This window comes from Entelurus aequoreus, linkage group LG09 (assembly GCF_033978785.1).
Source record: "Entelurus aequoreus isolate RoL-2023_Sb linkage group LG09, RoL_Eaeq_v1.1, whole genome shotgun sequence".
Taxonomy (NCBI): domain Eukaryota; kingdom Metazoa; phylum Chordata; class Actinopteri; order Syngnathiformes; family Syngnathidae; genus Entelurus; species Entelurus aequoreus.
The window spans coordinates 10857768-10878986 of record NC_084739.1 but is presented as its reverse complement, the minus strand read 5'-3'; the positions used below and the strand labels follow the sequence as shown (position 1 = coordinate 10878986).

Below are 21219 nucleotides of genomic sequence, written 5' to 3'. Positions count from 1 at the left end.
ACTAATTAGATGACCATAGTAACTAATTAGATGACCATAGTAACTAATACGATTACCATAGTAACTGGTATATCATCCAAAAGCGCAGATTCCAACCATTGAAATACTTAGTATAGTTGAAGACTTACGGTCATTAGAAAACATCACTGCACATCATAATGGCAGCTACACTTTCCATCTTAAACATCTAAAAAAAAATAATTTGGGATTGGGAATGTCCGGTGGGCCAGATTGAAAAGCCTTAATTTGCCCAGGTCTGCAATAGATTGTACTACATCAAGCCATTAAAACACTGATTGATTGAAACTTTGATTAGTAGATTGCACAGTACAGTACATATTCCGTACAATTGACCACTAAATGGTAACACCCCAATACGTTTTTCAACTTGTTTAAGTCGCGGTCCACGTTAATCAATTCATGGTAGGATAACGTTGAGAACTTGTTGAATTAGGTCCTGACATTGACCAATTCAAACCCAACGTTGAAACAACGTGCTTTTTGAAGACGTTTAATCAATGTCGGGTTCTGGCGTTGATTTGACCGTTGAATTTTGGTCATTTTCCAACCAACTTTTTACAAGTTTGATGCGTTGCTGAGGTACTTGCACACCTAGCAGGCACAAGACATTAAAACAACTTTGAGAACTTGTTGAAATTAGGTCCTGATGTTGAGCAACTCAAACATAACGTTGGAACAACGTCCTTTTTGACAACTTTCATTCAATGTTGGGTTCTGAGGTTGATTTGACCATTGAATTTTGGTAATTTCCCAACCAATATTCTACTACACAAATACAGCGTTGAAACAACGTGCGTTTTGACGTGTATTCAATGTCAGGTTGTGACGTTGATTTGGCCATTGAGTTTTGGTCATTTTCCGACCAATAATCTACAACACAAATACAACGTTGAAACAACGTGCTTTTTGACAACGTTTATTCAATGTCAGGTTGTGACGTTGATTTGGCCATTGAGTTTTGGTCATTTCCCGACCAATATTCTACAACACAAATACAACGTTGAAACAACGTGCTTTTTGACGACGTTTATTCAATGTCAGGTTGTGACGTTGATTTGGCCATAGAGTTTTGGTCATTTCCCAACCAATATTCTACAACACAAATACAACGTTGAAACAACGTGCTTTTTGACGTTTATTCAATGTCAGGTTGTGACATTGATTTACCAATTGAGTTTTGGTCATTTTCCAACCAGTATTCTACAACACAAATACAACGTTGAAACAACGTGCTTATTGACGTGTATCCAATGTCAGGTTGTGACGTTGATTTGGCCGTTGAGTTTTGGTAATTTCCCAACCAATATTCTACTACACAAATACAACGTTGAAACAACGTGCTTTTTGACAACGTTTATTCAATGTCAGGTTGTGACATTGATTTGACCATTGAGTTTTGGTCATTTTCCGACCAATATTCTACAACACAAATACAACGTTGAAACAACATGCTTTTTGACGACGTTTATTCAATGTTGGGTTCTGACGTTGATTTGACCATTTAGTTTTGGTCATTTTCCGACCAATATTCTACTACGCAAATACAACGTTGAAACAACGTGCGTTTTGACGTGTATTCAATGTCAGGTTGTGACGTTGATTTGACCATTGAGTTTTGGTAATTTTCCCACCAATATTCTACAACGCAAATACAACGTTGAAACAACATGCTTTTTGACGTTTATTCAATGTCAGGTTGTGACGTTGATTTGGCCATTAAAATTTGGTTATTTTCCAACCAATATTCTACAACACAAATACAACGTTGAAACATCGTGACAACGTTTATTCAATGTCAAGTTGTGACGTTGATTTGGCCATTGAGTTTTGGTCATTTTCCAACCATTGATTGATTGATTGAAACTTGTATTAGTAGATTGCAAAGTACAGTACATATTCCGTACAATTGACCACTAAATGGTAACACCAGAATAAGTTTTTCAACTTGTTTAAGTCGGGGTCCACGTTAATCAATTCCTGGACCACAATTTTCCACAACACAAATACAACCTTGAAACAATGTGATTTTTTACTTTTAGTCAATGTCCGGTTGTGGCATTGATTTGGCCATTGAGTTTTGGTCATTTTCCAACCAATATTCTACAACACAAATACAACCTTGAAACGACGTGCTTTTTGACTACGTGTATTCAATGTTTAATGGAAAACCAGGAATTCTGGAAAGTCTTGGAAAAAGGGTAGTTTAAATTTCCAGGATGGTGGAATGTGTTGAAGGTGGAATGGTTTGAATCGGTTGAAAAATGGCAAATTCATTTTGAATGGGAAAAATGTCCCGGAGAACCTGGAATTCTGGGAAACCTGGGAATTTTTAGAATTTGTCAAGGGAAAGACTAGGCTGAAGAGTTTGAAGTTGGAACAGTTTGAATCGGGTGAAAAATGTGGAAAGTAGAGTGTGCCATAATCTGGAGAATAAGAAGAAGTTCAATAATAAATAGATGAATTTTGGTGTAGAAAACCATATTGTAGTCTTTAAATGAAGAATTTAAGCTAATAAAGCTACATCAAGACTTGCCAGAAAAGTGGTTTGTTTCTCCAAAGTTCCTTGGAGTGTGTTTAGAGACAAAATGCCCACTTGAGAGAAGACCGCCGTAGTTTGAACACATCACTCAGAAGGGCTAGGGGTAGGTTCTTAACAGTCCATTTCTATGGTTGATGGGGTCTGCGGAGTTGCGGAGCTGGAGACAGACGTTAAGAGAACTCCACAGTGTCTCCAGTCTCTTTTTTTCGAGATGTGTTTGCTGCGGGAGAAGGGTCCCAAAGGACCGCACGAGTTTATCTTCCATCTCCATCATCAGGGCCTGTGATTTGACAGGCTCCCTTTTTACCCGGGGCTCGGCCTCGTCTCCGGGACAATAAGCAACGCAGTGTCTGATTAGTTTCAGAGTTCACTGGTCTTGAACGAAGCGTTGGTACCGGTAAGTTGTTTTGTGGGCCAACCGCTGTCTGTCTGACAACAGTTGCTCGGGTGTTGAGAAAACAGAGGCCAGGGTGAGGTAGCATTCAACAAGCTCGCGATTTCAACCTTCATCAAAGTTTTAGCTTTTATATCTTAGTTGTTTTTTCAATTAAATCAACAAATCAGGGTGAAAGTTGAAGGATATTTGACAGAACGACAATGGCAAACATTACACTGGTGTACAGAACTGAGTACACAGCAAACATTTTTATTGATATATATGATATATACTGTATAGCAGGGGCGGGCTGTGCGTTTCCCACCTAGGCCTTCAGTGATGTCCGACTTCAATAACTACCTCTCAAAACACCATCATTGATGTCACCACATAACCATTGCTGAAGAAATACTATACACACTGCAAAAACTGAAATCTAAGTAAGATTAAATATCTCAAATAAGGGTGATATTTGCTTATTTTCTGTCTGATAAGATAATTCTTCTCACTAAGCAGATTTTATAATAGTGTTTTACTTGTTTTAAGGGTTTTGGTCCTAAATGATCTTAGTAAGATATTACAGCTTGTAGCTGAGATGTTATGACCTATATTGAGTAGAACATGCTTGAAACTAGAATATCAACTGTTGCAAAGCTGTGTCATCAACACTCACAAGTATAAACGTACTTTTTTAAAGTAATAATGTCTTATTTCAAGCATTAAAAAAAAAAAAAATCATGACTTTGACGCAATTGTGTCCCATAATTAAAACGGATGACGGCCAAATGGACTTTGCTGTTTTATTTTCAATGAAACAATAGAAAATGCGTACTCATATAGTAGTACAGTTGGCACAGTACAGCAAACTGACAGTTAATATTTAAACAATTAACATTTCTAACAATTTTGAACAGAAATAGTTCATGCACATTCAGATAAATTCTTCAGAATTACAATTAAAACAATTTTGGCTGGGGGCCGGGCTGTATATATGCGCACTAATTGACTGAAAGAGCACGCACTTGGCGCGATGATGTCATGTTATCAATGGAAAAATGCATTTTTAGACAATATGATTTGCCTAAACGGCTAGGAGACCCCGAGAGTAACAAGCGTTGTTGCCTTTCCATTAAGAACAATAAATTAGTTTTTAGTATAAGTTTGCTGGTTTCAAGAAATGTAATGCCGAGTACATATCATTATGTCAAGATAACGGCACTAGCATTTACTTAATTTAAGAATATTTTTCAACATATTGAGCAAAAAGTTCTCATATTATTTTTTTTCTACCAATAAAAGTGCACTTGTTATTAGTGAGAATATTCTTATTTAAGGTATTTTTGGGTTCATTAATTTTACTTGTTTTGGAAAGTCTTGACAAGCCAAATTTTCTTGTTCTGTTGGCAAATAATTTTGCTTAGTTTAAATAAAATACCCCTCATTTTTGTATTTTTTTTTTCTTGTTTTTGAACACTGACTTTTTGTAGTGCAGAAACACATTAACGCACTACTGTGCATTGAAATCAAAACAGCATTTAAAAAACAATTAAAATGCATCAGCAATTAAAACAAAATTACAATTGCAAAAAAACATATTATAAGGGAAAAAATACAATATTTGAACTCACAATTTATAGCACCTATTCGACGCCGTATAAGCCGGTGGTACCCCTCGTCGTCGGCTTATTCGAGTGGAAATGGCGAGCATTTCCCCATTCCATCGCCGGGGTTGGCTCTGATTGGCTATCGCAACTGTCTATCAACTGTATGTGCCCGTTCGTTTACAGTGCGAATTGTTGCGCATTGTTGATTCTGAAGGCCCCGGGCAGATTTGGTACAGCATGGCAACATAAGCTAGCTGAATTCTGATTGGATACAAACTAAAACTAAAAACAACAGCACTCTAGGGAGCAATAATTTTAGATATTAAGGGAAAGTAAATGAAAAAATAATTGTATCTTTAATTATGATCATGATTTCTGGTTATGGTAGATATATTGAGCCTTTTGCGATAACGACGTATGTTTTTTGTCATATAAATTATGATAGAACGATTTTAAAACAGGTTACAAAGACTACTAATTTAGCTGTTGACGTATGCAATAACTTATTGCGTAATATCCTGTTATATTATTTTCTCAGAACTATTATTAATCTACTTGCTAATTTACTGTTCAAAGCTGGTTACTTTCTGCTGTAACATGGTTCTATCTACACTTCTGTTAAAATGTACTTTGCACTTCTTTACTTCTGTGGTTTGATACTTTTCATTAATTTGGGCCGATACTACAAATGTGGTTAACCATCCAATGAAAAGAATTGGCCATACCGTAATGTTCATACTTAAATTTTTCAGGATCAATAAATAATAAAATTTTTGATCACAAATGTCCATCCATCCATTTTCTACCGCTTGTCCCTTATTTGGAGTCGTGGTATCCGACAAAAACATAGGGTGTGTAACAATATCCAGTGTTTTAATTAGAGATGTCCAGTTTAGATTAGGGATTTCCGATAAATGCTTTAAAATGTAATATCGGAAATTATCGGTATCGGTTTCAAAAAGTAAAATGTATGACTAAAAACGCCGCTGTACGGAGTGGTACACGGACGTAGGGAGAAGTACAGGGCGCCAATAAACCTTAAAGGCACTGCCTTTGCGTGCCGGCCCAATCACGTAATATCTACGGCTTTTCACACACACAAGTGAATGCAAGGCATACTTGGTCAACAGCCATACAGGTCACACTGAAGGTGGCCGTATAAACAACTTTAACACTGTTACAAATATGCGCCACACTGTGAACCCACACCAAACAAGAATGACAAACACATGTCGGGAGAACATCCGCACCGTAACACAACATAAACACAAAAGAACAAATACCCAGAACCCCATGCAGCACTAACTCTTCCGGGATGCTACGATATACTTACAGATGTAGCGACCAACTGTAGTTACTGACGGTGGGTTTCTGAAGTGTTCCTGAGCCCATGTGGTGATATCCTTTACACACGGATGTCGCTTGTTGATGCAGTACAGCCTGAGGGATCGAAGGTCACGGGCTTAGCTGCTTACGTGCAGTGATTTCTCCAGATTCTCCGAACCCTTTGATGATATTACGGAGCGTAGATGGTGAAATCCCTAAATTCCTTGCAATAGCTGGTTGAGAAAGGTTTTTCTTAAACCGTTCAACAATTTGCTCACGCATTTGTTGACAAAGTGGTGACCCTCACCCCCATCCTTGTTTGTGAATGACTGAGCATTTCGTGGAATCTACTTTTATACCCAATCATGGCACCCACCTGTTCCCAATTTGCCTGTTCACCTGTGGGATGTTCCAAATAAGGGTTTGATGAGCATTCCTCAACTTTATCAGTATTTATTGCCACCTTTCCCAACTTCTTTGTCACGTGTTGCTGGCATCAAATTCTAAAGTTAATGATTATTTGCAAAAAAAAAATGTTTATCAGTTTGAACATCAAATATGTTGTCTTTGTAGCATATTCAACTGAATATGGGTTGAAAATTATTTGCAAATCATTGTATTCCGTTTATATTTACACTACCGTTCAAAAGTTTGGGGTCACATTGAAATGTCCTTATTTTTGAAGGAAAAGCACTGTACTTTTCAATGAAGATAACTTTAAACTAGTCTTAACTTTAAAGAAATACACTCTATACATTGCTAATGTGGTAAATGACTATTCTAGCTGCAAATGTCTGGTTTTTGGTGCAATATCTACATAGGTGTATAGAGGCCCATTTCCAGCAACTATCACTCCAGTGTTCTAATGGTACAATGTGTTTGCTCATTGGCTCAGAAGGCTAATTGATGATTAGAAAACCCTTGTGCAATCATGTTCACACATCTGAAAACAGTTTAGCTCGTTACAGAAGCTACAAAACTGACCTTCCTTTGAGCAGATTGAGTTTCTGGAGCATCACATTTGTGGGGTCAATTAAACGCTCAAAATGGCCAGAAAAAGAGAACTTTCATCTGAAACTCGACAGTCTATTCTTGTTCTTAGAAATGAAGGCTATTCCACAAAATTGTTTGGGTGACCCCAAACTTTTGAACGGTAGTGTATATCTAACACAGGGGTCACCAACGCGGTGCCCGCGGGCACCAGGTAGCCCGTAAGGACCAGATGAGTAGCCCGCCGGCCTGTTCTAAAAATAGCTCAAATAGCAGCACTTACCAGTGAGCTGCCTCTATTTTTTTAATTGTATTTATTTACTAGCAAGCTGGTCTCGCTTTGCCCGACATTTTTAATTCTAAGAGAGACAAAACTCAAATAGAATTTGAAAATCCAAGAAAATATTTTAAAGACTTGGTCTTCACTTGTTGAAATAAATTCATTAATTATTTTACTTTGCTTCTTATAACTTTCAGAAAGACAATTTTAGAGAAAAAATACAACCTTAAAAATGATTTTAGGATTTTTAAACACATATATCTTTTTACCTTTTAAATTCCTTCCTCTTCTTTCCTGACAATTTAAATCAATGTTCAAGTATTTTTTTTTTTTATTGTAAAGAATGATAAATACATTTTTTGATTTAATTCTTCATTTTAGCTTCTGTTTTGTCGACGAAGAATATTTGTGAAATATTTCTTCAAACTTATTATGATTAAAATTCAAAAAAATTATTCTGGCAAATCTAGAAAATCTGTAAAATCAAATTTAAATCTTATTTCAAAGTCTTTTGAATTTATTTAAAAATGTTTGTTCTGGAAAATCTAGAAGAAATAATGATTTGTCTTTGTTAGAAATATAGCTTGGTCCAATTTGTTATATATTCTAACAAAGTGTAGATTGGATTTTAACCTATTTAAAACATGTCATCAAAATTCTAAAATTAATCTTAATCAGGAAAAATTACTAATGATGTTCCATAAATTATTTTTTTAAGTTTTTCTCTTCTTTTTTTCGCTTGAATTTTGAATTTTAAAGAGTCGAAATTGAAGATAAACTATGTTTCAAAATTTAATTGTCATTTTTTTCGTATTTTCTCCTCTTTTAAACCGTTCAATTAAGTGTAAATATCATTAATTATTAATAATAACATAGAGTTAAAGGTACATTGAGCAAATTGGCTATTTCTGGCAATTTATTGAAGTGTGTATCAAACTGGTAGCCCTTCGCATTAATCAGTACCCAAGAAGTAGCTCTTGGTTTCAAAAAGGTTGGTGACCCCTGATCTAACACAATTTCCCAACTCATATGGAAATGGGGTTTGTATGTCATTACGTCCTAGAACAGGGGTGTCAAACTCATTTTAGATGGGGGGCCACATGGAGAAAAATCTACTCCCAAGTGGGCCGGACCGGTAAAATCACGGCACGATAACTTAAAAATAAAGACAACTTCAGTGAACAATGGGAGACCGGGCTTTCTGCTCCGCTGCTCCCAGTCTGTGGAACGCTCTCCCTGACCACCTGAGGGCACCACAGACTGTGGATGCTTTTAAAAAAGGCTTAAAAACCCTTCTTTCTAAAAAAGCCTTTTTTTTTTTTTTTTTAGATATATTCATACTAGTTTTAGCTATTTGGCTGTTCTAGTTTTTATTTATTTTTTATTATGTTTTTATTTTTTCTAATTTATTTATTTATTTTATTTTATTTTTTAAATACACTGTAGCACTTTGAGGTTGTTTACTCAATGTAAAGTGCTTTTTACAAATAAAATCTATTATTATTAAAAAAAATAATATAAAAATTAAATTACAGGATGTTATTTATGTAGTTTGCTTACATCGTGTGGTATATTTTTTTTATTTTTTTTACATATGTAGCATAATCTAGAAAGACACAAATAATTGCTATTGTGACATCTAGTGGACACAATTAAAACAGCAGTTTCTTTCATTCCAAAATTTCGGCTAATTTTTATACTTAGTAAACTCATCCCACGGGCCGGATAAAACCTGTTCACGGGCCTGATCCGGCCCACGGGCCTTACGTTTGACACCCCTGTCCTAGAAGATGTAAGAGGGCCGGATATAACGCTTAAACTACATTGGATAGTTAGCGCCATCTAGGCCTTTAACCAGACTATGTCATTAGCTGAAGGCGGAAGGGAGCATGATTGCAACAATCCTCGCGGCAAACGTGACAAACTTTTGGGTTGAGCCAATTAAACGTAGCGCTTTACCACGTATTCATGTCAGCCGGGCTCTAATGATTTGATCATGGAAAATGGGGTTCACAGTGATATTGTTCAAATCCACCTTTACAAGGGGAACAATGAGAATTGGAAAGTCCACACTTTGGGAGAGCAGACAGTTACATGGCCTGCTTCTCTGGCATTATGTTCACAGTGCTGACAGGGCTGCATCCGCCCCCTCCTCGCCGTAGCGCGGCCCTTATCTTAATGAGGAATCGCAACACACAGTCTTGTTGTAAAACAACAATGATGTGGGGAAGCAGCTAATGAGCCTATCATGGTGTCGGGAAAGAGCCATCCCCTTCCCCGCACAGGCCCCCAGGCAGCGGAACGGGCTCTGCGGCAGACGCGGGGTCGGAAAAAAAAAAGTCGGACACAGAGCTCACATTGATTGCACGGGTCGGCGAGGGAGGCGAATGGAAACGGCGGCGACGCTCATCAGCCCAAATGAGATCAAAGAGCAGGGTTTCGGCGCCGTCCGCAAGCCGATTGTTTTCGTTATTGCTTTTAGGGGGAAGAAAGTCGAGAGATGATGGTGTTTGTTTCAACGCCACACACACCGAATAAAACCTTTAGGGGATTTTTTTTTTTTTTTTTAATGTGTTGTAGGTTGAGTCATCAAGCGTGATGTGTTGTTGCAACGGTTTACTGGTGTATGGTCCCGCTTAGTTGGAGGAATGACATGATACACTATCAGTGCTTGCTATGTAAACAACAAATCACTGCTTGTTTGGATCTAAAATGTCACATGTTGAGACTCTAAATTGACGAGTGCTTTTCCAGGTGGGGTCCAAACCCCTGCGCCCTGTCGGCATCCTTAGTTTGGCCCGCAACCCGTTTTATATGTAAATACCCACGGGTGTGACAAGTGGCAAAATGTCATTCCATGTTATGATGTGTTATTTCCAAACAATCTTGCCTAGTCATGGTGCAGAAATAAAGTTAAAGTACCACCGATAGTCGCGCGCACACTAGGTGTGGTGAAATTACCCTCCGCATTTGACCCACCCCCTTGTTCCACCCCCTGGGAGGTGAGGGGAGCAGTGAGCAGCAGCAGTGGCCGCGCTCGGAAATCACTTTTGGTGATTTATATAATGATAGAATGAAAAGGAAACAATTCAACCGACACAAAAAGTAAACTAACAAGGTCACACGTAACACAACCTGCTGACTGAACTTTGTGGATATTATATGAAAAAAAGCGTCCCATCACCATAATAAAATCTAAATTGCACCCATTTAAATCCAATGCATGGCATGATGGGAAAAATGCAAAACTCTCTATACATTTATTTAAATGTATGTATATATATATATATATATATATATATATATATATATATATATATATATATATATATATATATATATATATATATATATATATATATATATATATATATATATATATATATATATATATATATTTGCATATATACATATATACATAAACACACATACATATATGCAAATAAACATACATATGTATATATATATATATATTTGCATATATACATATATACATAAACATACATACATATATGCAAATAAACATACATATATACATATATATTATATATACATATACATATATATATATATATATATATATATATATATATATATATATATATATATATATATATATATATATATATATATATATATATACACATACATATACATACATATATATATATATATACATATATATACATGCATATACATATATATATACATATAAATATATATATTTATGTATATATATGTATACATATATACATATATTTATATATATATATATATATATATATATATATATATATATATATATATATATATATATATATATATATATATATATATATATACATATATATATACATATAAATATACACATATACACATATATAAACATATATATACATATAAATATACACATATACACATATATAAACATATATATATATATATATATATATATATATATATATATATATATATATATATATATATATATATATATATATATATATATATATATATATATATATATATATATATATATATATATATATATGTATGTGTATATGTAAGCGCTCCCAAAATACTTTGTGACATAACCTAATAAATCGTATGTTAGATTGTTTCCCTGACCACCTGAGGGTACCACAGACTGTGGATGCTTTTAAAAAAGGCTTAAAAACCCTTCTTTTTTTAAAAAAAAAACAACCTTTTTTTTTAGATATATGCATACTAGTTCTAGCTATTTGGCTGTTCTAGTTTTTATTTGTATTTATTTTTTATTATCTTTTTATTTTATTTTTCTAATACACTGTAGCACTTTGAGGTTGTTTACTCAATGTAAAGTGTTTTTTACAAATAAAATCTATTATTATTATTATTATTAATGGTTTGTCGTGGGAAACATGTACAGTACATATACTTTATATACATATATGTGTATGTATATATATATATATATATATATATATATATATATATATATATATATATATATATATATATATATATATATATATATATATATATATATATATATATATACACATATATGTATATATATACAGTATGTAAACATTTATACATACAGTATGCATATCCACGTCACATCTGGAAAATGGCTTGCCTTGTCTCTCCACCCCAGCAGACTCTCACCCATCCTATCCACCCTCCATGTGCGTAAAGCGGGAGCCCCATGAGGCGTCCTTTGCCCCCTTCACCCCCTCCTCTGTCGGGGACTGGGCTCTAGCTGACATCTTGTCCCACCCGTCGAGCCTCTCTGTAGACGCCTCCACTCCAGGCCACACTGCCCACGGCCATTGCTACAGCCACTATGCCGGCCAGCAATTTATAGCAGGTACCGCTTTTTACGTCCGGGCCCCGTATAACCCCATCCAATTTGCACTCAATTTTAATAACTAACCCATTGGAGATTTATCTGTCGTCCAAAGGAGGCGCATGCAAGAGACTCGATTCTCCTCTGCTTTTTTTTTTGTTAACGCACAAGCAAAGCCGCATCCCGCTCATTAACACTAACAACTCTCTCCCCTCCGCTCACCCCGCTTTTCTCCCGCCATGACCTCTCCTGCTTGTCTCCGGGGTTAACAATGGGCCTTCTTGCCTCGTGACAGGCCCCAAGTCTGAGGGGGCGACAGGAGGCCAAATTGGGGAGGAGGATGCGTAAGAGGCATAGGGCTAGCTTTGGACCTGTAGCCCCCTGTCCTGGGTGCCCCTTCATCAAGCCAGACCTGCTGCTGTCACATTTAATTACGGGGCTGAATGTGGAGCGCAGATCAGAGAGCGCTCTCGGTGGCCTGCTGTCAAGTTTTAAAGCCGCTTTAGAACGCCGGCTTATTAACGTCGTTGATGAGAACGTGTCATCGTTTTTTTTTAAAAACGTTCTTCAAATGCCTCGGGATCGACTGACGATCTGTCTGACGCGGGGGGTCGGCAACCCGCAGTTTTAGAGCCACAAGCGGCCATAGTGGCTCCATGGAGCTTTTTCAAAAATGTATGAAAATAGAAAAAGATGATGTAAAATATATATTTTTATGGGCCTGTTGCATTGCCAGCACCCATTCGCATGCTGCTAAGTAGCAGTGAACGGGCGCTTGCAATGCAAGCAGCCCATATTATTATTGCTCATACTTCAGCTTTTATTATGGGCCTGCTGCAATGCAAGCTGCCCATATTATTATTGCTTATACTTCTGCTTTTATTATGAGCCTGCTGCAATGCAAGCAGCCCATATTATTATTGCTCATACTTCAGCTTGTATTATGGGCCGGCTGCAATGCAAGCAGCCCATATTATTATTGCTCATACTTCAGCTTTTATTATGGGCCTGCTGCAATGCAAGCAGCCCTTATTATTATTGCTTATACTTCTGCTTTTATTATGGGCCTGCTGCAATGCAAGCAGCTCATATTATTATTGCTCATACTCCAGCTTTTATTATGGGCCGGCTGCAATGCAAGCAGCCCATATTATTATTGCTCATACTTCAGTTTTTATTATGGGCCTGCTGCAATGCAAGCAGCCCATATTATTATTGCTCATACTTCTGCTTTTATTATGGGCCGGCTGCAATGCCAGCAGCCCATGTTATTATTGCTCATACTTCAGCTTTTATTATGGGCCTGCTGCAATGCAAGCAGCCCATATTATTATTGCTCATACTTCTGCTTTTATTATGGGCCGGCTGCAATGCAAGCAGCTCATATTATTATTGCTCATACTTCTGCTTTTATTATGGGCCTGCTGCAATGCAAGCAGCCCATATTATTATTGCTCATACTTCTGCTTTTATTATGGGCCGGCTGCAATGCCAGCAGCCCATGTTATTATTGCTCATACTTCAGCTTTTATTATGGGCCTGCTGCAATGCAAGCAGCCCATATTATTATTGCTCATACTTCAGCTTTTATTATGGGCCTGCTGCAATGCCAGCAGCCCATGTTATTATTGCTCATACTTCAGCTTTTATTATGGGCCGGCTGCAATGCAAGCAGCTCATATTATTATTGTTCATACTTCAGCTTTTATTATGGGCCTGCTGCAATGCAAGCAGCCTATATTATTATTGCTCATACTCCAGCTTTTATTATGGGCAGGCTGCAATGCAAGCAGCTCATATTATTATTGCTCATACGCCAGCTTTTATTATGGGCCTGCTGCAATGCAAGCAGCCCATATTATTATTGCTCATACTTCTGCTTTTATTATGGGCCGGCTGCAATGCCAGCAGCCCATGTTATTATTGCTCATACTTCAGCTTTTATTATGGGCCGGCTGCAATGCAAGTAGCCCATGTTATTATTGCTCATACTTCTGCTTTTATCATGGGCCTGCTGCAATGCAAGCAGCCCATATTATTATTGCTCATACGTATGCTTTTATTATGGGCCTGCTGCAATGCAAGCAGCCCATGTTATTATTGCTCATACTTCAGCTTTTATTATGGGCCTGCTGCAATGCAAGCAGCCCATATTTGTATTGCTCATACTTCTACTTATATTATGGGCCTGCTGCAATGCAAGCAGCCCATATTATTATTGCTCATACTTCAAACGTTATTATTCTTGTTCCGCACGTTTCTCTTACGCTCAATACGAGACAAACTGTCATGTCTGTGTTCATGTTTTTGTTTGGCCATGTGCTGTTTTGTTTTTTGGACACTTCCTTAGTTCCTTGTTTCACTTCCTGGTTTTGTTTGTCACCATAGCAACCATTAGTTTCACCTGTTCCACGTTTGTACTCACACACACCTGTCTCACGTTTTCACATTGTCATGTCACGCACCTGTTCACAGTTAAGTCACGCACCTGTTGTCACTATATAGGCTTTTCTGTTTCTGTTGTTCGTCCTGGCGACATCACACATTCATGCCATGTTCACAGTTTCTTGTCACGTAAGTTTTTGTTTAATGTTCATAGTTCTCCGCCATTGTGCGCGCCTTTTGTTTTGTCTAGTCAAGTTTTTTACCTCCGCTGTGAGCGCCTTTTGTTTGTACCTTTTGTTTGAGTTTATAGTAATAATTAAACTATGTCTTTACCTGCACGCCACGTCCGTTCCAATTATTTTGCACCACGGGAGAGCAAACCACGCCTAAGACCAAGTCTTGACAGATGTCGCCAGCATAAGAGCTCTCCCGCAAAAAATTTGGACAATTTTGACGAGGCAACGTGGGAGGTCCTCCGCGCGATGGAGGAAGAGACGCTACGTTATTCCTCCGGTAAGCGCAGAGACCTGATGTGGGGGCCAGATGGAAGTCTGGTGCCATTGAGCTCCAGTTGGTCCGAGGATGGCGCTGCGTCACCGCAGTCCCGGAAGCGCCGCTCCCAACGAAGGACGTCAGGGAGGGCTTCCACAAGCATTGGAAAGGACGCATCGTTCCCGCAAGCTCCTCCCCCTCCGGGCGGAAACGAGCTGCAGCCAGCCCGGCTTCCCCAGGACGACGTCACGCCGCTGCCAGTGGGTGACGTCATGGATTTTTTTCCCCTGAACTCTTTTTCTTGTCAGCCACATCCAACCAAAGACTCTAAATCCATGATTAAACATTACCAAGACATGTTTTTAGAAATCAGATCCTGTCAATCACAGTCACCCAATTTTCATGCCCCGCCCCCCAGGACTCATGCCACGCCCAAGTCAGAAATTTTTTTTTCACCCACAAAAGCCCAGGTGGGGGGGAACGAAAGACCTTTTGGACAATTTAGAGGGGAGGATTCTGCCCTCCTCCTGAACCCCCTCCGCCCACCCCAAAAGACGGTTCCAGACCGCGGGGAGCGCGTCTGGGATCCGCTCCTTGAGGGGGGGGCTAGGGCTGGGAATTGTTCAGTTGGGGTGGCTCAGCATCGTCACGCCAAGCCACAGCCTCCAGCACGACCACAACCACCTGTTTTTCGACCTGCCAAGCCACAGCCACCAGCACGACCCCCACCACCAGTCTTTCGTCACGCCAAGACACAGCCTCCAGCACGACCCCCACCACCTGTCTTTCGACCTGCCAAGCCACAGCCACCAGCACGACCACAACCACCTGTCTTTCGACCTGCCAAGCCACAGCCTCCAGCACGACCCCCACCACCTGTCTTTCGACCTGCCAAGCCACAGCCACCAGCACGACCACCACCACCAGTTTTTCGACCATGCCAAGATCCACCTGCTCCACGCCCAGCTCCACGCCAAGCGCCACCAGTACCTGCTCCACGCCAAGCGCCACCAGTACCTGCTCCACGCCAAGCGCCACCAGTACCTGCTCCACGCCAAGCGCCACCAGTACCTGCCCCACGCCAAGCGCCACCAGTACCTGCCCCACGCCGCCAAGTGCCGCCCGTGGCTGCCCCACGCCGCCAAGTGCCGCCCGTGGCTGCCCCACGCCGCCAAGTGCCGCCCGTGGCTGCCCCACGCCGCCAAGTGCCGCCCGTGGCTTCCCCACGCCGCCAAGTGCCGCCCGTGGCTTCCCCACGCCGCCAAGTGCCGCCCGTGGCTTCCCCACGCCGCCAAGTGCCGCCCGTGGCTTCCCCACGCCAAGACCAAAGCCAAGACCAAGACCCGCCAAGTGACCAAGACCAAGACCCGCCAAGTGACCAAGACCAAGACCCGCCAAGTGACCAAGACCAAGAACCGCCAAGTGACCAAGACCCGCCAAGTGACCAAGATCAAGACCCGCCAGGTGACCAAGACCAAGACCCGCCAAGTGACCAAGACCAAGACCCGCCAAGTGACCAAGTCCAAGCACCGCCACGCCAAGTCCAAGACCAAGACCAACCACACCAAGACCAACCACGCCAAGTCCAAGACCAACCATGTCAACACCAAGACCAAGTCCAAGACCAACCATGCCAAGACCAAGACCCAGACCCTCGCCAAGACCCAGACCCTCGCCAAGACCAAGACCCACGCCAAGACCAAGACCCGCCACGCCAAGCTTCGCCGCCTGACGCGCCACGCCAAGCTTCGCCGCCTGACGCGCCACGCCAAGCTTCGCCGCCTGACGCGCCACGCCAAGCTTCGCCGCCTGACGCGCCACGCCAAGCTTCGCCGCCTGACGCGCCACGCCAAACTTCGCCGCCTGCCATGATGACGACGCGCCTGCCTCCTCGTCTGCCACGAAGGTGGCCACAGCCTGGTCGTCCGCCACGCCAAGTGCGCCCACCTCATCGGCCATGGATATGGCCATTCCCGGGTCGCCCACCTCGTCAGGTACAGCGGCGATCTACACGTCGCCGCCACCTGATCCTGCCCCGGTGGATTCGGGGACACCTGGTCTGGCGACCCACCGCCATGTCCCCCTCCCCCCCTCCCATGACTCTTGATCCTGTTTTTTGTTTTTGGACATCTGGGATCTGTCCGTAAGGGGGGGGTTCTGTCATGTCTGTGTTCATGTTTTTGTTTGGCCATGTGCTGTTTTGTTTTTTGGACACTTCCTTAGTTCCTTGTTTCACTTCCTGGTTTTGTTTGTCACCATAGCAACCATTAGTTTCACCTGTTCCACGTTTGTACTCACACACACCTGTCTCACGTTTTCACATTGTCATGTCACGCACCTGTTCACAGTTAAGTCACGCACCTGTTGTCACTATATAGGCTTTTCTGTTTCTGTTGTTCGTCCTGGCGACATCACACATTCATGCCATGTTCACAGTTTCTTGTCACGTAAGTTTTAGTTTAATGTTCATAGTTCTCCGCCATTGTGCGCGCCTTTTGTTTTGTCTAGTCAAGTTTTTTTACCTCCGCTGTGAGCGCCTTTTGTTTGTACCTTTTGTTTGAGTTTATAGTAATAATTAAACTATGTCTTTACCTGCACGCCACGTCCGTTCCAATTATTTTGCACCACGGGAGAGCAAACCACGCCTAAGACCAAGTCTTGACACAAACCGGCCAACGAACCCCCACATATGTTATACCGTCGGAAAGGTCTCACTTGCCCATACGGCGGTACTTTAAATTGGGAACATTTCGTGTTACCACGACGACACTATTCACGAATTAACGAAAAAAATGGGCCAATTGAATGGGTACACTCATTTTAATAGACGATTAATCTGAGACAAACGGCAAAAAGACAAGATTCCCTCCTCTTGTAGCTCAGCCATCCTTAATGTCTCATTTTGTTCATACCCTTGTTTATTTTAACCCTGGCTGAAAAAGTTTTGACGTCCAATTTTTGGTTTTGGCTTGCTAACATGCTCACATTAGCATGCTAACTTTTTGTGCTACTTTTGCAACCGTTTACACCAGAGTTATAACTTGGTATGTGACATTTGTTACCTGTTAGCATGCAAACGATAGCATGCTGGCAAGCTAGCTTAAGCATGCTAAGTTTTTCATCTAATTTTAAACTCGTTTCTCTATTTACGCAGCCACACAGCTTTGAGCCATATAACTTGGTATATGAAACATGCTAACTGTTATCATGCAAACGTTTTTACACATGCTAAATTTTAGCATTTTAATGTGCGCATGCTAACATTTTAGGCTAGCTGTGTAGCTCATGTTGTACTGTTACACCTAAAACTCTCGGATTCAGACACTCGGCACCATCTAAAAAGTATGCCGGCTTCCTGGGACCCCCGGCCAGATGTCCAGGGCACAGATAGCAGGCCCATCAAAATTTCCGCGGAAATTTTCTAGTTATTCTTGTTCCGCATGTTTCACTTACGCTTAATACGAGACAAACCGGCCAACAAATCCCCACATATGTTATACCGTCGGAAAGGTCTCAGTAAGGGCAAGTACTTCAAGTGGGGTACATTTTGTGTTACCATGGCAACGTTTTTACGAAAACGAATCACTATGGGCCCTTTGAATAGGTACGCATCTTTATAATGGCAAATATTTCCATACACCTTAGAGTCATATAACTTGGTATGTGACACAAGCTAACTTTTATCATGCTCACGTTAGCTTGCTAGCATGCAAACATTAGCGTGCTAACTTTTTGAGTTACTCTTGCTACCGTTTAGCCCAGACTCATATAACTTGGTATCTGACACTTGTTAACTGTTAGCATGCAAACGATAGCATGCGAGAAAGATAACTTAGGCTTGCTAACTTTTACATCTACTTTTTTTTCTATTTCCGCAGCCGTACACCTTTGAGTCGTATAACTTGGTATATGAAACATGCTGACTGTTATCATGCTATCGTTAGCACACATGCTATGTGTTAGCATTTTTTTGTAAACATGCTACTGTTTTAGGCTAGCCCTGAGGCTCATTTCGTACAGTTACACCTAAAACTAATCTAATAAGTACGGCGGCTTATGGCGACTCCCGGCCAGAGGTCCAGGACACAGATAGTATGCCCATCAACATTTCCGCGGGGACTTTCTAGTTTGTTTCAATATGGTTTCTGTAGGAGGACAAACACGACATAAACAATTCTAACTGTTAGAAATCCCACTGTTTATATGAAACATGCTTCACTGATGAGAGTATTTGGCAAGTGCCGTTTTGTCCTACTAATTTTGTGGTCCTTAAACTAACCATAGTTTGTTTACATGTACGAATCCTTCTTTGTCTCATTTTGTCCACCAAACTTTTTATGCTGTGCGTGAATGCACAAATGTGAGCTTTGTTCTTGTTATTGACTTGTTGAAGTGCTAAACAGGTCACTGCATGACTGCAAGCTAATCGATGCTAACATGCTATTTAGGCTAGCTGTATGTACATATTGCATCATTATGCCTCGTTTGTAGGCATATTTGAGCTCATTTAATTTCCTTCACTTATGTACTATGTCTATTTCATTTAAATTTGCATGTCTCATGACATATTATCTGTATGTAATATTGGTTGCATTTCTAATAGTTGTTTGTGTGCCGTAATAGACCTCAGCAAACGTTACCCAGCTTGCAAAGATTGTAATAAATCCACTAAAAGAAGACAGTCTGCCGTTTCCTTTAACTTGGACACACACATCTTTACCTTTGGCCATTCTAAGCCAGTACTTTCCAGGAGTGATCTCACCCTCTGAGAAGCCTTCGTTTTACTAATGTTTTCCAATGTTGTAAAAATGTGAAGAATACATTTTACATTTCAACGAAGATTTGCGTCAGCCTGCGACACATATATACATTGATAGTAGGCTATTATAGCTAATATAGACACTTACATCATGTGTTGCATTCATCATAACGCTTATATAAGGCTTTTAATTTTTTGTGGCTCCAGACAGTCTTAACATTTTAGGTTGCCAACCCCAGGTCTAATGCATTAAAATACAAACGTACAATTACTTCCTTGACTGGGCCATAACCTTTTACAGCTAGATTTTTCTTATATTCTAATTCTATTGCTGGCGTTTTTTTATATACAGTAAGAGAAATGAACTTTCTGCAAAATTGCTGTATCAGAGACAGAAAACCTAGTCATTACTGGCGGAAGTATTTCACACAGAACCCAACAAAGGAACTTGTTGGGTTCACATGACTCGGCTTGCGAAAATTAGACGCTATATTGCTTATCAGACAGCAGTATTGCGCCTGTACCACCAGAGCCGGAATATTGTGTGAAAGGGACTAATATCCCAGCAAAAAATGGTATTACCTAGAAATCTGTCATTCTATCATTGATAAATGTTCCCTTCTGTGTATCTGCACAGGTCGAGATATGGCGAGCACCACCTTACCGGGCTACCCGCCTCATGTACCCCCGACGGGACAAGGCAGCTACCCCACATCCACACTCGCTGGAATGGTTCCAGGTGAGTGATTACTGTATATGGGTATGGTTTAAAATATAACCGATACTGGTACCGGATCGGTACATTAAAAAAAGTGCCGGTGCTTAAACTGTGCCTTTTAATAAAAGGCTAAAGATACGCCTTTTTAATCAGGCTTTTTACTAAACAATTATTGTTATTAAAAAATGTTTATGCTGTTTTCTGTCTTAACCATTAATATTTCTACTAATATTCTCTCAATGTTATTTTTTTATTAACTTATTTATGTAATATTTATATTAAAATGTGTACATATATTTTATCATATATATATATATATATATATATATATATATATATATATATATATATATATATACATATACAAATGCGTAAATATACGTATATATAAATATACGTGTATATATGTATATGTGTGTGTATATACTGCAGAGGTGGGACCAAGTCATTGCTTTGCAAGTCACAAGTAAGTCTCAAGTCTTTGCCCTCAAGTCTCGAGTCAAGTCCCAAGTCAAGACAGGCAAGTCCCGAGTCAAGTCCAAAGTCAAGACTGGAAAGTCTCAAGTCAAGTCACAAGTCCTGCATTTTGAGTTTCGAGTCCTTTCAAGTCCTTTTGACCACAGACTAATATTTTTACACAGATTGTGTATGCTTTTAAACCGCTGTATTTATTTATTAAAACTAGTGCATTTGAAATAGCAGGAAAGAAAATAGTACTGACATTGCAATTCATAATAGCACTATTAACCAGTCATTTTAATAGTTTAAACAATTTTAAACATTTAACTCATTCCTTTACAGAATAAACACATTTGCAAAAACAAGTGCAACTGTACTTAGTTGTACAAAAGTGTTAACATTGTATTTCCATGGCATATTGCATTGTAACTAGTTCCAC

General features: G+C 39.8%; 1 protein-coding gene across 8 annotated transcripts in view; it reads left to right on the top strand.

The window, feature by feature from the left end:
- pax2a (paired box 2a) overlaps positions 1-21219 on the top strand; it is a 123778-nt gene that overhangs the window by 91543 nt on the left and 11016 nt on the right. For 4 of the 8 annotated variants that reach the window (XM_062058050.1, XM_062058044.1, XM_062058049.1 and 1 more), the window contains 2 exons: positions 11779-11988; positions 20241-20342. In XM_062058050.1, coding sequence (XP_061914034.1) covers positions 11779-11988; positions 20241-20342 — 312 coding nt within the window. Of the gene's footprint in view, positions 1-11775; positions 11989-20240; positions 20343-21219 lie in introns of all 8 variants that reach the window. The other 4 variants (XM_062058046.1, XM_062058045.1, XM_062058048.1 and 1 more) reach the window with 2 other exon arrangements.